At 42.6% G+C, this 12,136-nt stretch overlaps 2 protein-coding genes across 2 annotated transcripts in view; one reads left to right on the top strand and one right to left on the bottom strand.

The window, feature by feature from the left end:
- Positions 1 to 3,733: 3,733 nt before the first annotated feature.
- ccn1 (cellular communication network factor 1) lies at positions 3,734 to 6,530 on the bottom strand. Its single transcript, XM_080033295.1, has 5 exons — positions 6,295 to 6,530; positions 5,857 to 6,082; positions 5,201 to 5,545; positions 4,881 to 5,083; positions 3,734 to 4,761 (listed from the first exon to the last, which is right to left on the bottom strand). The coding sequence occupies exons 1-5, from the start codon at positions 6,340 to 6,342 to the stop codon at positions 4,459 to 4,461; spliced, it is 1,125 nt and encodes a 374-aa protein (XP_079889421.1). The 5' UTR covers positions 6,343 to 6,530; the 3' UTR covers positions 3,734 to 4,458.
- A 1,232-nt stretch (positions 6,531 to 7,762) lies between these two features.
- The window catches only part of ddah1 (dimethylarginine dimethylaminohydrolase 1), a 70,515-nt gene continuing 66,141 nt past the window's right edge, over positions 7,763 to 12,136 (top strand). Inside the window, exon 1 of the mRNA XM_080032275.1 lies at positions 7,763 to 7,999. The gene's annotated coding sequence lies outside the window, so the exon portion shown is untranslated. The remainder of the gene's footprint in view (positions 8,000 to 12,136) is intronic.

Here is a 12,136-nt window from a genome sequence, read left to right as displayed (position 1 = left end):
CAAGAGAACAACAGAGTTTGTCCAGAGGAGATGGTGCCATACAACAGTTCAAATAATCAAGACAGGACCCCAAAAGAGACACACCCAACACAACATTGCAATGACAGAAGATACCATTAAAGGCCCAATGGTGCACAAAAGCAGCATGTCCATGGCACATCCATTGTCAGATCCAGAAATTGTCTTACAGGGGAAAGTGTGTTGGTACAAATGACTCTAACACCCTTATCCCTTCACAACAGTTGAAACCAGGATCCAATTAACCCAGAATGGGATAGACAAGAGAGTAGGAAAATACATCATTCTTGACACGTAATGCTCCACCGAAAATTGAGCAAAATCCTGATACTGAGGCCAGACACTGCTTGCAAGCTCAAATCCCATATTAACATGCTAACCAAGAAATTTGGGCTTCATGACATCAATCATTGTGGTGAGGCTTTTAAATGGTCTGTGAATGAAATGAATAAAACGTCCCTGCATTTATGTGACCAGCTTTTACTAAAAGTTTAATTGTCATATGAGAGAAATAAAGAAGGCAAGAGCTCTCTCTTTTGGAAAATAGTCATCACATGCTTTTGTTTTTGTTTTAATATTGAGCAATTATGTCATTTAAATGTTTAAAGGTGGTGGGTTAGTCTACAAGACAGTCTGTAGATAATCAGGGACTGTAAATATAAATTAAAACGTTTGAAATGGGAGATGCAACAAAAATGTAGGTACAATTTGACTGAACATGCATTTTATTTTAGTTTTCTTATTAAGGGAAGTGAAGGCAAAAAGTACAGCTTCTGATTGAGTGATCTCATTGGGCTGCCCATGTAAAACAATGGTGAGAGCAGCATATGCGGATATTAACTCAGCTGTTGACGGTATGTGCCCCCTTGGAGTTTATTCAGGCCAATTTCGTCTCCATTGGGCTGAGACTCAAGACGCCCTAAGACTCTGCCTCTCCCTTCATTAATGCTCAGCTTGATTGAGCACATAATCACTCCAGTAGCTAGTGGCCCACTAGGGACGAACTGAACAATCCAACCGCCTGGGAGGGAATTGACTCTTGATTTTCCCCTAAGCCTACACATCAGTTATTCCTATGTAATTGCATATGGGTGTGTCAGAAGAGTTGCATCACTGTCACTATTGTGTGTGTGTGTGTGTGTGTGTGTGTGTGTGTGTGTGTGTGTGTGTGTGTGTGTGTGTGTGTGTGTGTGTGTGTGTGTGTGTGTGTGTGTGTGTGTGTGTGTGTGTGTGTGTGTGTGTGTGTGTGTGTGTGTGTGTGTGTGTGTTCATGCTGATTGCTAAGAGAGGGTCCCACACCCTGTCAGGATTTGGCAAATAGATTTTAATTTACTTCACTTTATTTCAGTGAGATTTAGCACATCATAAGCAGACACATTACTTTGTGAGATGTTTGGTCAGTTTAATTAAGCTCCACATTTGAAAGCAACAGGTCTTCAAAATGTCCAAGTGTAATCAATCAGTTTAGTTTGTCTAAATCCATTTCAAACACAGGATGCTTTCTCCTGTTTCGTCCAGCAGGTGGTGCTTTTTTAAATGAGCGTATGCCTCTGCATGTGTACTTGGTGGCCTGCCACTAACCCTCCTTCCTTCTTGCCGCTGAGTTCCTTATAACAGTGAATATTAACCTGAGGTTATTGACAAGGGGGCTGTAAAAATAGCTGACATCAGTGCACAGCGGCTTCCAGCATGTTGTAATGGCCACTCTCGATCCTGTTAGCTTCTGGTTGCACAGCATTACGTAGTGCTTAATGAAACTTTAATGCTAATGTCTTTGTCATATAAACACATGTTGGGTTCGGAGGAATGAGGTAGTCTTGGAGTGATTTAATTGCAAGGGCACATGTGTGTGAGATCCTTGTTTGCCTTGTGTTCCTGAGAGCAATAGTTTTTGCAGGTTTGTGCTGTGTTGACTAGGACATCATGATTTATTTCTCATTAATATGATGTGACCTTTGGATTTCGCTGAGACAGTTAAGGCTGAGGGACTGTGAACCCTTGGCCACTCTGCTTGTACATTATAAAAGAATGCTACGGCTGACCAAAAAGCCTCCTCACATAGAGTATACAGGTGCCATTACATAACCAAGTTAGCTGCATTGTGTTAACAGGACAAATGACAGCCTGATTGGACGGCACTCTCCAAACTCTGCAGGACTAAGATGGAAATATTCTTGTCTAGGAAGCAACATAAAGGGAAAGAGCAAAAACAGGGCTCCCTGAAAGTGTTTGGACTGTAAATCCGGGCTGCAAGGGGCAGCCACACATCTTTGTGATTAGGTAAACCTCAGAAGCCTTTCATGTGAGCAATCTGTAAAACCTCAGTGGGCACATCCTGTGCGGTATGCAGCTCAATCAAAGGCAATGTGTCCTGCTCAACCTCTTATTAAACACACTCGATTAAGACTTATTTCCAGCAGCTATCCAGGGAAGGTATGCAGGGGTGCCGTGAACCTTGGGATAGACATGTCTTTATAGTTGTTTGTTTGGAGATAAATGCCCTTTTTGTGGATATAAGTGAGTGCTTGGGAGTGTTTGTGTATATTTGGAAAATCTTCTTAGCTAAAGTGAACATGTTGCTCTGAAATATTTTCCAACATCTGCCGCCCATCAGGATGTCTGCTTTCTGAGCCACAGCTGCATTCCTGAGCCGCTCCCTCTACCTGGATCAAAACAGAAACCCTTCCCTGTCGTTGCCCCTGAGCTCAGTTCAAACTGCACTGTAGGTATTTGTACCAGGTGCAAGCATCTGCCACCAGACCCTAGGTCTCAAATAGAACATTACACGCATCCTTTTCAGACTGTGATTGTTGTGTTCATTAATTATACATTTCATAACGCATGGCTTTCATGTACCACAGGGTCATAAAACCTAAAGGCATAAAGCTGACGCGACCAATCTGAGCTCAGATAAACATAGATAATGAAAACACTAGATCAGGTGTCAAGTAGCATTTGTGACAGTAGCAACACACACATCAGTAGCTAGAAAACTGAATTTGAAGTTTCTAAGGCCACTGAACCAACTATGTTACCCCTGTTTCCTGTCCTCCCCTGGCTTCTGCCTCATAATAGTATTTCTTAATGCTTGTTAAACCGAAACCTGGAAGGCAACCTTAAGCCCTCCCTACTTTGCTGGGCTGTTTACAACTGTTTAGCAGACCCCTGCAGTTTAAGAGCCAAAAGAGGCCAATGCAACTAATTCACTTTTACAGAGGAACTGCTAATGAATTGGTTCAATTTGGAAGTGGTATTCCACTGTGTGAAAAAAGGCTGTCCCGGGAATGCATGCTTAGTATGCAGCCCAAAGTATACAATAATGGTCATTGTCCTTCTTTGCATGGTGTCTAATCCCAGCCCATTCAGAGCAGCACTTAAGATTCTTGGCATACTCCCATACTCATTGCTACTCGTGGACTTAATCTCCCCCTCTCAGAATCAGTCAAGTGTATGGCTTAGCCAGATCAAATGAAAGCAAGCTAGCTTGCTGAAGAATGGCATTCCAAAGCAGAGAAAAGTCAGCAGAGAGGCTTCCAAGGTTGTGTTATTTAAGAACAGACTGACCCTGCTCAATGTCTGTCTCGGATTCTGTTGGGTCCACTGAATGATATAACAGGAGGATTTTCTCTGAAAATCGTGACTTTAAATATCCTCCCCCAGCACCGTGCATGCATGTCCTGTGGTGGAGTTTGGAACAGAGTGAACTCAGGCAGTGTCATATTTCATAAATAAATCAGTTTTATTTGTAGCATATAAAATTAAATCATTTTACAATTTATTCCAGTATGACACATAATATCCAAATAAAGTAGCTAAATTTCTTGATAAATAATATTAATAACAATAATAAAAACATTCATTCATCCTTTGACATGTTTCGCTTTGTCTTTTTTCATGAAGGGAGTTCAATAGCTGCCACAAAACATGAACAATAATGCCCACGTCAGGAAGGAATGGAACCGCACACTTGTCAAACAAGTCGAGAGGTTACATTTCGGTGTTTTGCTCTTAAGATACAGGATGGTATGCTAATTGAAGTTGCGCATGTGCATATCTACATATGCACACACAAGTCTACAGTCTGTGTCATCATGTCTGAAGTCAAGGATCAAAATATACACAGTGAATTCATATCAGCGACTAACAATAATGTACAAATATTAATTACATATTGCTCCATAACGAAGCTACTCGGGATGCTCCATTAATACGAAGCGGTTCTTAGTTAAGAATGCTGATGTAGTCACAGCAAACAGTGCACTTCATTAAGTCCTCATGATGTAAGCCCACAATTCCTTGGGAATCTAGTTACAACAAGAAGCTGGTAGATTGGTATAGTCTATTTACACCCCTGCGTTCATCTGGACCGCCATTGGCAGCCAGTACTGTCTGTAATGTCTCTTTCTCTTGTAAAGGGGTTTTGGATGTTCTTCCCCAATCTTAGTCTCTGAACTTGTGGATGTCGTTGGAGAGGCGGTAGAAGGGGTAGGAGGCTTCGTTGGCATGGGGACAGTTGTAAGTGCACTTGCAGGACTCGATCATCATGATGTTCTTGTTGAAGGTCTCGCCATCCTCGCAACGGAACTTGACGCGGATGGTTCTGGTGTCGTGGGGGCTGCAGCAGCGGCCGTCCACGCAGGCTCCACAGTACTTGGGCCTGTACTTCTTCAGGCTGGAGCAGCCGGCGTAGGTGAATTTTGTCGGCTGGATGGACTTTTTGGTTCTGCTGCACTTCTTTCCTTTCTGCAAGAGGAATAAACAAGAAGCAGATGGAGATTAGTGGTGTACTTAAACCCAGAAGTGATGCATTGTCAGTATCATGAATAGTTCCATCACAATCAGTCATGGTGGCTCAAACTTACCTTTAAACTGGAGTAAGTTGACTGGGTGCATGGCCGCACTTCACAGATTCTGGTCTCTTTGACCAGCTTGCACTCGCTGTTGTTGTTGGTGACTCTTGTGGAGATTCCAGTCCCACAGGTCTTGGAGCACTGGGACCAGGGTGTGGTTTGGACGATACACTTCTGGTTGTCAAACATGTGGACTTCAGGCTGTGGTCTGAATGCTGTGATTGAAAGAAGAAATAAAAGAACATTAGCATCTAAGAATCCGACATATTTGAAGATCCATGCATATATCCAGAATACAAATCAATTTCCAAGATGAAAGACAGCTTGCTTACCAGCTTGAGACTTGAGTCCTCCTTTGACAATAGAAATGAGTTCATTCCTGTTGGTGAGGTCTCTTTCCAACTCTTCATTCAATGTGTCCTTGCCAAAGATCTTCTCAAGGATGTCTTTCTGCTTGCCATCGTCACACACCCACTCTTCGCAGCACTGGCCTGCTACTTTGACCAGTCTGGGGTTGGCACAGCCTAGGTTGGGCAGGGACAGCTCCTGTGGGCACAGCGGGACACATCCGACTGCCCCATCGATGCATGTGCACTGGTGTTTACAGTTGGGCTGGAAGCTCTCTCCGTTCTGGTAGATCCTGCTGTTGTACTCGCAAGGTCTGCCCTCTGACTTGGCTGCAATGGGAGAAGGAAAAAAAGAAAGGAATGTTATTCTTTCCTGCTCTGCACAGAGACGTCTGCTGAAGACATCACATGGCTGCCAGGTAAGGATCAGTTAAACTGTGAAATTCTTCAGGCTGCCTGAGGAGCCACAGTGGGCTGTCTGTGCTTTGAGGTTTAGTCTAAGTTTAGTTCCATCTGCATTCCAAAGTGTTGAAATCACACAGGTTCCCATACAGCTGAACTAAATCCCCCTATTTTGTCTTTTAAAAAATAAACTGAAGACTAATTGAAAAGCATGCACATCTGGAGCTCTTTATACATACCTCGACAGATGCCACGGGTAGTAGCAGCAGCAAAGCTCGCCCCAAAGTTACACTCCAGCCCTTTCGTGTGGTCACAAGGCTCGGTCAGGCTACAGTCCTCGTTCAGCTGCCTGGCGCAAACTTTGCAGCAGCCGCAGCCGTCCAGAACGACGCTCACGCCGGGCGCGCACTTTGGCATCTCCAGCGGACACTCACACACGGAGGGGCACGACGAGGAGGAGAGGACCTGCACAGCCAGCAACAAAACCTGATATTAAATACTGAAACTTTTGAAAGTCATGCCTTACAGACTATCCCCAAAACTATTGACTGGGCAATATTTTAGCGTGTCAACCCAGTCAAAAGAAACATTGGCGTAGCTTCCTCTTATTAGACAATACAGACAAATATAACTTCTGAAACGCTTCATTTACAGATTGAAATGGAGTAATAACTCACCAAGTTGAGGCTTCCGAGGAAGGCAACGACAACAGTAAGCATCAGCATCTTGGATAAACGGTTTTGTCTGCGCGTTCAAGAAGAATCCTTTTCCAAAAAATAAGAAAAGTAGTTATGTTTGTCTTCGGAGGAGTCCTTAGGTATTCCCTCACAAAGCCGTCTTGTCTCTCTTGATTTGTTGTAGTATCTCGGTGTTAGAGGCTCCTTTTTTAGAGTAGATGAGGCTCTCGGTAAAGCGGTTGCGTTCTGCTAAGGTCCGGCCACCTCCGGTCTTTTATACCGTAGTGGGAAGCTGACGTCGTTCCTGGGCTGCTGCTGAACTGTTCCCAAACTATGCCAGGAATGTTTCTCGGCGCATTTTCCATCCAAGACCTAAGCTCCACCCTGTCTAAACCTTTCTCTTTTTTTTTTCTTTCTCAAATGGATTTTTCCCCCCTGGATCCCATCTGAACACACTTTTCCGTCTCACATTTTTCCCTTCTTGTTTATCCCCCCCTTTTAATTTTTTTTTTGTGCGCTGCTCGCTTCTCACATCTATCAACTCAAGTTCAGTGGACTTTTCTGTATAAGTAGTGGAGTTTATGCACTGTATTGTCACTTTTTTCACCTGCTGTGATTCAATCATTCGGGAATAATTGATTTCCCTCCTCTTTTCACTGTATGCACAAATGAGTGGAAGAGATCATTTAATATTTCATAACTTTTTGGTTCAACTGAATCAATTGAATCCCTGCTATATTTAACTGCCTACTTATATGATTTCAATTAAAAAAAACATGCCAGAGCATATCCTTAAGTGACATGGGTGAAGGGAAAGTGCCAAAAAGTATTATAAAGTTATATCACAAACTTATTTCAGCATCAGTTGTACGGTGTTGTATTAGACTATAGTCACTTTTGTGTAGTGTAGTAGTGCTTTTCCTATTTGAAGGAGCTTGTTTTTATAGCATGTTGCAGTGGCCACGTTTAACATATCTGTAGGTTTTTCTCCGTGGGTCTAAAGGTGTGGGCAGAAATACGTTCAACAGAGTCTATTTCTGGCTTCCCAGCGCCTTATATTCCGAGGAGCTAAGCGTTTCCAGATGCGCACCAGAGCTCAGACGTAACAATATTGCCATATTTGGTATGGCAGTAGCCTACATTATTAACATATTTCTCTCCCTTTGGCCAACAGACCACAAAGCATTCCCGACAGCTTAAAGGCTTGTTAAATATGTTCTTCATGCAGGGGAAATTCCTTTGCATTCATTCCTTGAGGCAATTTGACTTTTCACGCAATCTGTCCATCACGTTTTTCGGGGGGGAAGTTGTAGGTAAAGTGATCCAATTTTCCACCAGAGATGTTGTTGGTGGGGGGAGACAAATACTTGGTCATTGTCTCTGCTTCCTTTTTCTGCATCAGGGGTCTCAATAAGTCCCCCTATACCGAAGTTTTCAAATTATTCCGGTTGATGAAAACTTTCGCCAGATGGAAACGAAGTGCGTAAAGACGCAAAGACGCAACATTAAACCATTATATATTTTCATGAACGGCTGGCAGATTCCAAAGAGGACATTTTGCGTGAGGACAAGAGTGTTTATTTGTGTTTATAAGGATCGGACACTACACTTCTCTCTCTCTCTCAATGTAACCTCGCGTAGTTTGAACATGACGATATACTACTGAGACAGCAGCGCTGAGCAAGGCGACTGGAGAACGTCTCCGGTGAGTTTGGATGTCTTTTATTTATTCTTCAGTTGTCTTTGATGCGTGTATGTATGAATCAGCTTTTGCCTGATTCATCATCGTTCTCCCGTAATATGAATCATCGCATCAAAAATAGATTAGAAAAATAAACCGTTCACTCTGCAAAAGTAAGTAACTCCAGATAGGTTTTTTTTCTTTCTTAGTTTTTTTCTCTCGTGTGTCCTCGTTCCCGACGTGGGACAGGTTGACATTTATCACAATAGCTTTTTTTAAACTTTTAAAGGAAGGTTTCTCCGGGCTTACTTTCTGGGCTGAATGATGTCGATGTTTTTGAAATTGTATTTAAATAATGACCAATGCCCAAATGTCAGGAATATGTGCACACTTGAAATATGAATACTTTGATGACATTGTGAACATATCCATGTAGTGCCTGCCCAAGCTTTTGGGGCTGGAGGTGCCAGCATCCTGATTGGTTAAGGGGCGTGTCTATGAGGGCACACGTGCAATGCTTTCTCTCCTGTATTTCCATGTTGTGTTATGCTAATTTGTGTGTCCATTTGCAACACCCATTTGCCTATATGTCAAATGCAAGCCCGCATGGGTTCACTCCTTTCATTTTACACGTCAGCATAAGTGTACACATCATGGTTAGTAACAGTCAGGCTGTGAAGGGTTCGGATAGTAAAATTTATAATTTGACCCTGGAGTGAGTTTGAAAAAATATCCCTCATAATGGGCTTTGAAATGTTAAATGTAGTGTTTAGGGGTCATGATATCCTGGACAATGATTTTGAAAGTGATTTACTTGATTTCACCTCTGAATGTATTTGCTTGGAGAGCAGGTCTTAATGTCAGGCTTTGTTGTATTGTCCTCTGTTGTGTTGACCCCAAGCCTCTGCAAGTGTGTATGTGCACAATGTATGTGAGTCTGTATGCGTGTATCTGCATTTGTGCGTCTGCCCATGTGTTACGCTGAAAAGGAAACAGTGTTGTCATTCTACGTCAATGGAGCAGAACATGTAATCTTCATTCCTTAATTACCCATTCAGTTCGGGAAATATTCGAAAAGCTGGACATGCGCCTCCGTGTTCCAGTTGCTCTGGCATAATAGTTTCCACAAAGACTTTCTGAGAAACCTCACAAAATTCAGACAGCATAAACACTCAATTCCCCCCCCTGCCCCCCTTACAAATGTTAGGAGGAGGGTCTTTCTCCTTTACAGAAACTATCAGTGGATACAGTAAGTCTCCCAGGCATGATGTAGCTGTATCTTATAAATAGTTATTCTCCTGTATTGTTCCAAATGCTCTGCACATTCAATGTGGGATGTTTTCTTTTAGGAAAGGAGTCAAGTACGTTACAATAATGAATCTATTAGAGAAGAATACCTTGTTGTAGGTTGGGATGGTATGGTCCACGTCAGGGGTGTCTGAAACACAAATCTACGCCTATGATTGGATAATACCAACAACTCTGTAGTGTGGTTATCTGAGTATCTCCGCAGCCTCCAGCCAGGATGCTTAAGTGATTTTACTGATTCACCAACATTCAAGCGATTGTGTGTTGTGTCTTGTTGTGGCTTGATGTAATGGAAACCCATGGTCGGATCCCACCAGGAGCTTGAGGGACAGCAGCCCTGGGACTGGGTTCTCAGGAAGTCTGTGGCGAGCCTCAGCCTTCCCCATTTATGTCCAAGTGACAGATGGAACGGAACAGGACAGGACAGCCGGCATGTTTAAACAACAGATTCCATTGTAGTATATTCAAGATAAATGTCATAACTGGTATGCTGTGCAGAGCTAGCAACACTTCCTTTCTCTGTCAGCTTGTGGAGCAGCAGGAAGTGTGCTGAGTTATGGGTCGGTCTTGTGTGAACGGGGCCAGTGACGAGGCCACACATTAAAATACTGAGTCAGTTCTTAAGAAGCAATGCTCTGCAATACTGTGGGAAGGCAGAGCTCTCTATGTCACAGAAACCACATGAATTCCATTGGGTTGGTTTATTATTTGTCAGAGAAAAAAGGTGCAGTCCATTGTGTTTGGCCATTGTATCTTTGTGATCTTGATTTAATTAAATGAAGGCCCTGAGGGAGGATGGCTATTTCATAATGTTTATTCAGCCAAAATGTAACCGTATCCTATATTGTGCAATTGTGTAATTCCCCCCAAGTTTCATGCTAACAATACGAACACACCTGTTGTGTTTTTGAAATAGACCTACTTTTTAGATGTGATGTAGCTTGCCCAAAGAATTTGAAATGTCAACACAGTATTCTTTGGGAAATTGGGTCAGTAGATCTGTTACGGCACACATCAGAGGAATGTACGGCCGCCCGTCCAAAAATGACAAAAGAGGAACCTCATCTTTGTCAAGAAATCTAATTGCCAGCTGTGATTGTTTGGTAACATGCCTGCCATTTCTGTCTGAATTAATCAAAGTCAAGAAATGTTCAAGGGAAAAATTCTCCCTCTTATTTAATATGTTACATACACAAGAATATATCAATCTGTGAAGCTAAGCATTCCAGGAGTTATTGAGTGATCAAGTGTTCCAATTACCTTTTTGGGGTAGCTTATAGTTTCAGATACGTCCTGTGTAAATACAGAACAGCATAAGGATGGAGAATTTTCTAAATCTTTCTCATTGTCAACAAATCCCATTAAAAGACCGAACCCAAATGTTTTTTGTCTATATTTCTTAATAAGTAATTCCCCTTGCCTGTCTGTGGCTCTGATCCCAAAGTCCATTCATTCCTACTGAAAGCTGAAAACAAACCTTCACAAATCTTTGTGAAAAGCCTCAGTAATTTCCTAAAGCAGCTGTGTGCTGTGGTTCTTAGCAAACTTCACAGGAAAAGGATACAATTGTGCTTTTGTTGGGAGCTTTCAGGCGTGGATTTTTACACATTTGGTGCACTTCCAAGTATTAACTGGCAGCAGGACAGTGAACATTGGATTTGATGTGAAAATCAACCTACCAACCTTAATTATCCCTATAATACCTGTTTGTGGTACAACTATGAAGCAATTTTCAGAATGCCTTTGGAAAACTCGAGGGTCCGTGAAGATCCTCTTTCAGTTATGTTTGGGTGTAATGCATATTAATGTTAACAACAAAACAACTTGTTTTAGAAGTCCATTGCTGTTCTATGCAAATAAAACAATTGTCTGCGCTGAATAACATCGTGTAGCGGAAGCAATTGCAGTTGCTATCAAAAATGCCTCAAAATTCAAACCTTTCCATCTAGAAATATCAGTTTTATAATCTCATATCATCTCATGTCATTTCATCACTTTAATTCCTGGGGTAATTAGGTTCATTCATTTGCCTGACTGCTTACAGTTAAATATGCTCGGTGCACCTGTGCAATAACGCTGTTAATGTCTGTGTCACTTTAGACGTCTGTCTGGCATCTCATCGTGAGTCCAATCATACCAGACAAGTAGGTGGTGCCGCTCCATCGGCAGCTGGAGGATCGTGTCTGCTTTCACTCATTTCTTTTATAACTCTGCAATGTACCAGCCAGGTGTGCTGAAAGTATGAGGGCTTTCCTTCATCTAAAGTAGACCAAATTCCTTAGCAGGGAGAAAGAAGAGGGTCTTTTTTGTGGGCCACGTCCAGCCATTATGAGGAGTGGTGGAAAAAAAAATAATAGAAGACGGAGATGTTTGGGTGGGGGCAGGTGTTAGTTTTGGGAGGAAGGTGGTGGCTGGCTGGTGATCGTGGCTGGAGTGGAAAAAGGAATGCGGGGCTCCTGGAATGTTTAGTGCAGTCGGAGGGATAATTGAGTGAATTTGGAACAAGAAAAGACAAACTCGAGGTCCCGCGGTGGAAGAATGTGCTTCTGAGACGTCTGAAGAAACATTCCATCCATTCAGATAGCTTCACCGGGCCCAGGACTTTCCTTAGATGGCACCATAGGGAATATAACCCCTCACCCACACCCTCTATTCCTCCTTTCCACACAAACACTTACCAGCACTGCTTTTTCCGTTCACACACTTCCCATAGGCTTCTCACCCTGCAGGACAGGCAGACAGACCTCCTTGATATATATTCTCATGCCCTTGACGTTTGTGTGCATTATTTCATAGTCTGCCAAGTGGGAAGTGGTTACATATGTCTCCAAATTGTCAGGTTCAAGAACAGAG

This window comes from Ammodytes marinus (genome assembly GCF_949987685.1).
Source record: "Ammodytes marinus genome assembly, chromosome: 8".
NCBI lineage: Eukaryota > Metazoa > Chordata > Actinopteri > Uranoscopiformes > Ammodytidae > Ammodytes > Ammodytes marinus.
The sequence above is the reverse complement of the archived record's forward strand: the minus strand, read 5'-3'. Positions and strand labels throughout refer to the sequence as shown.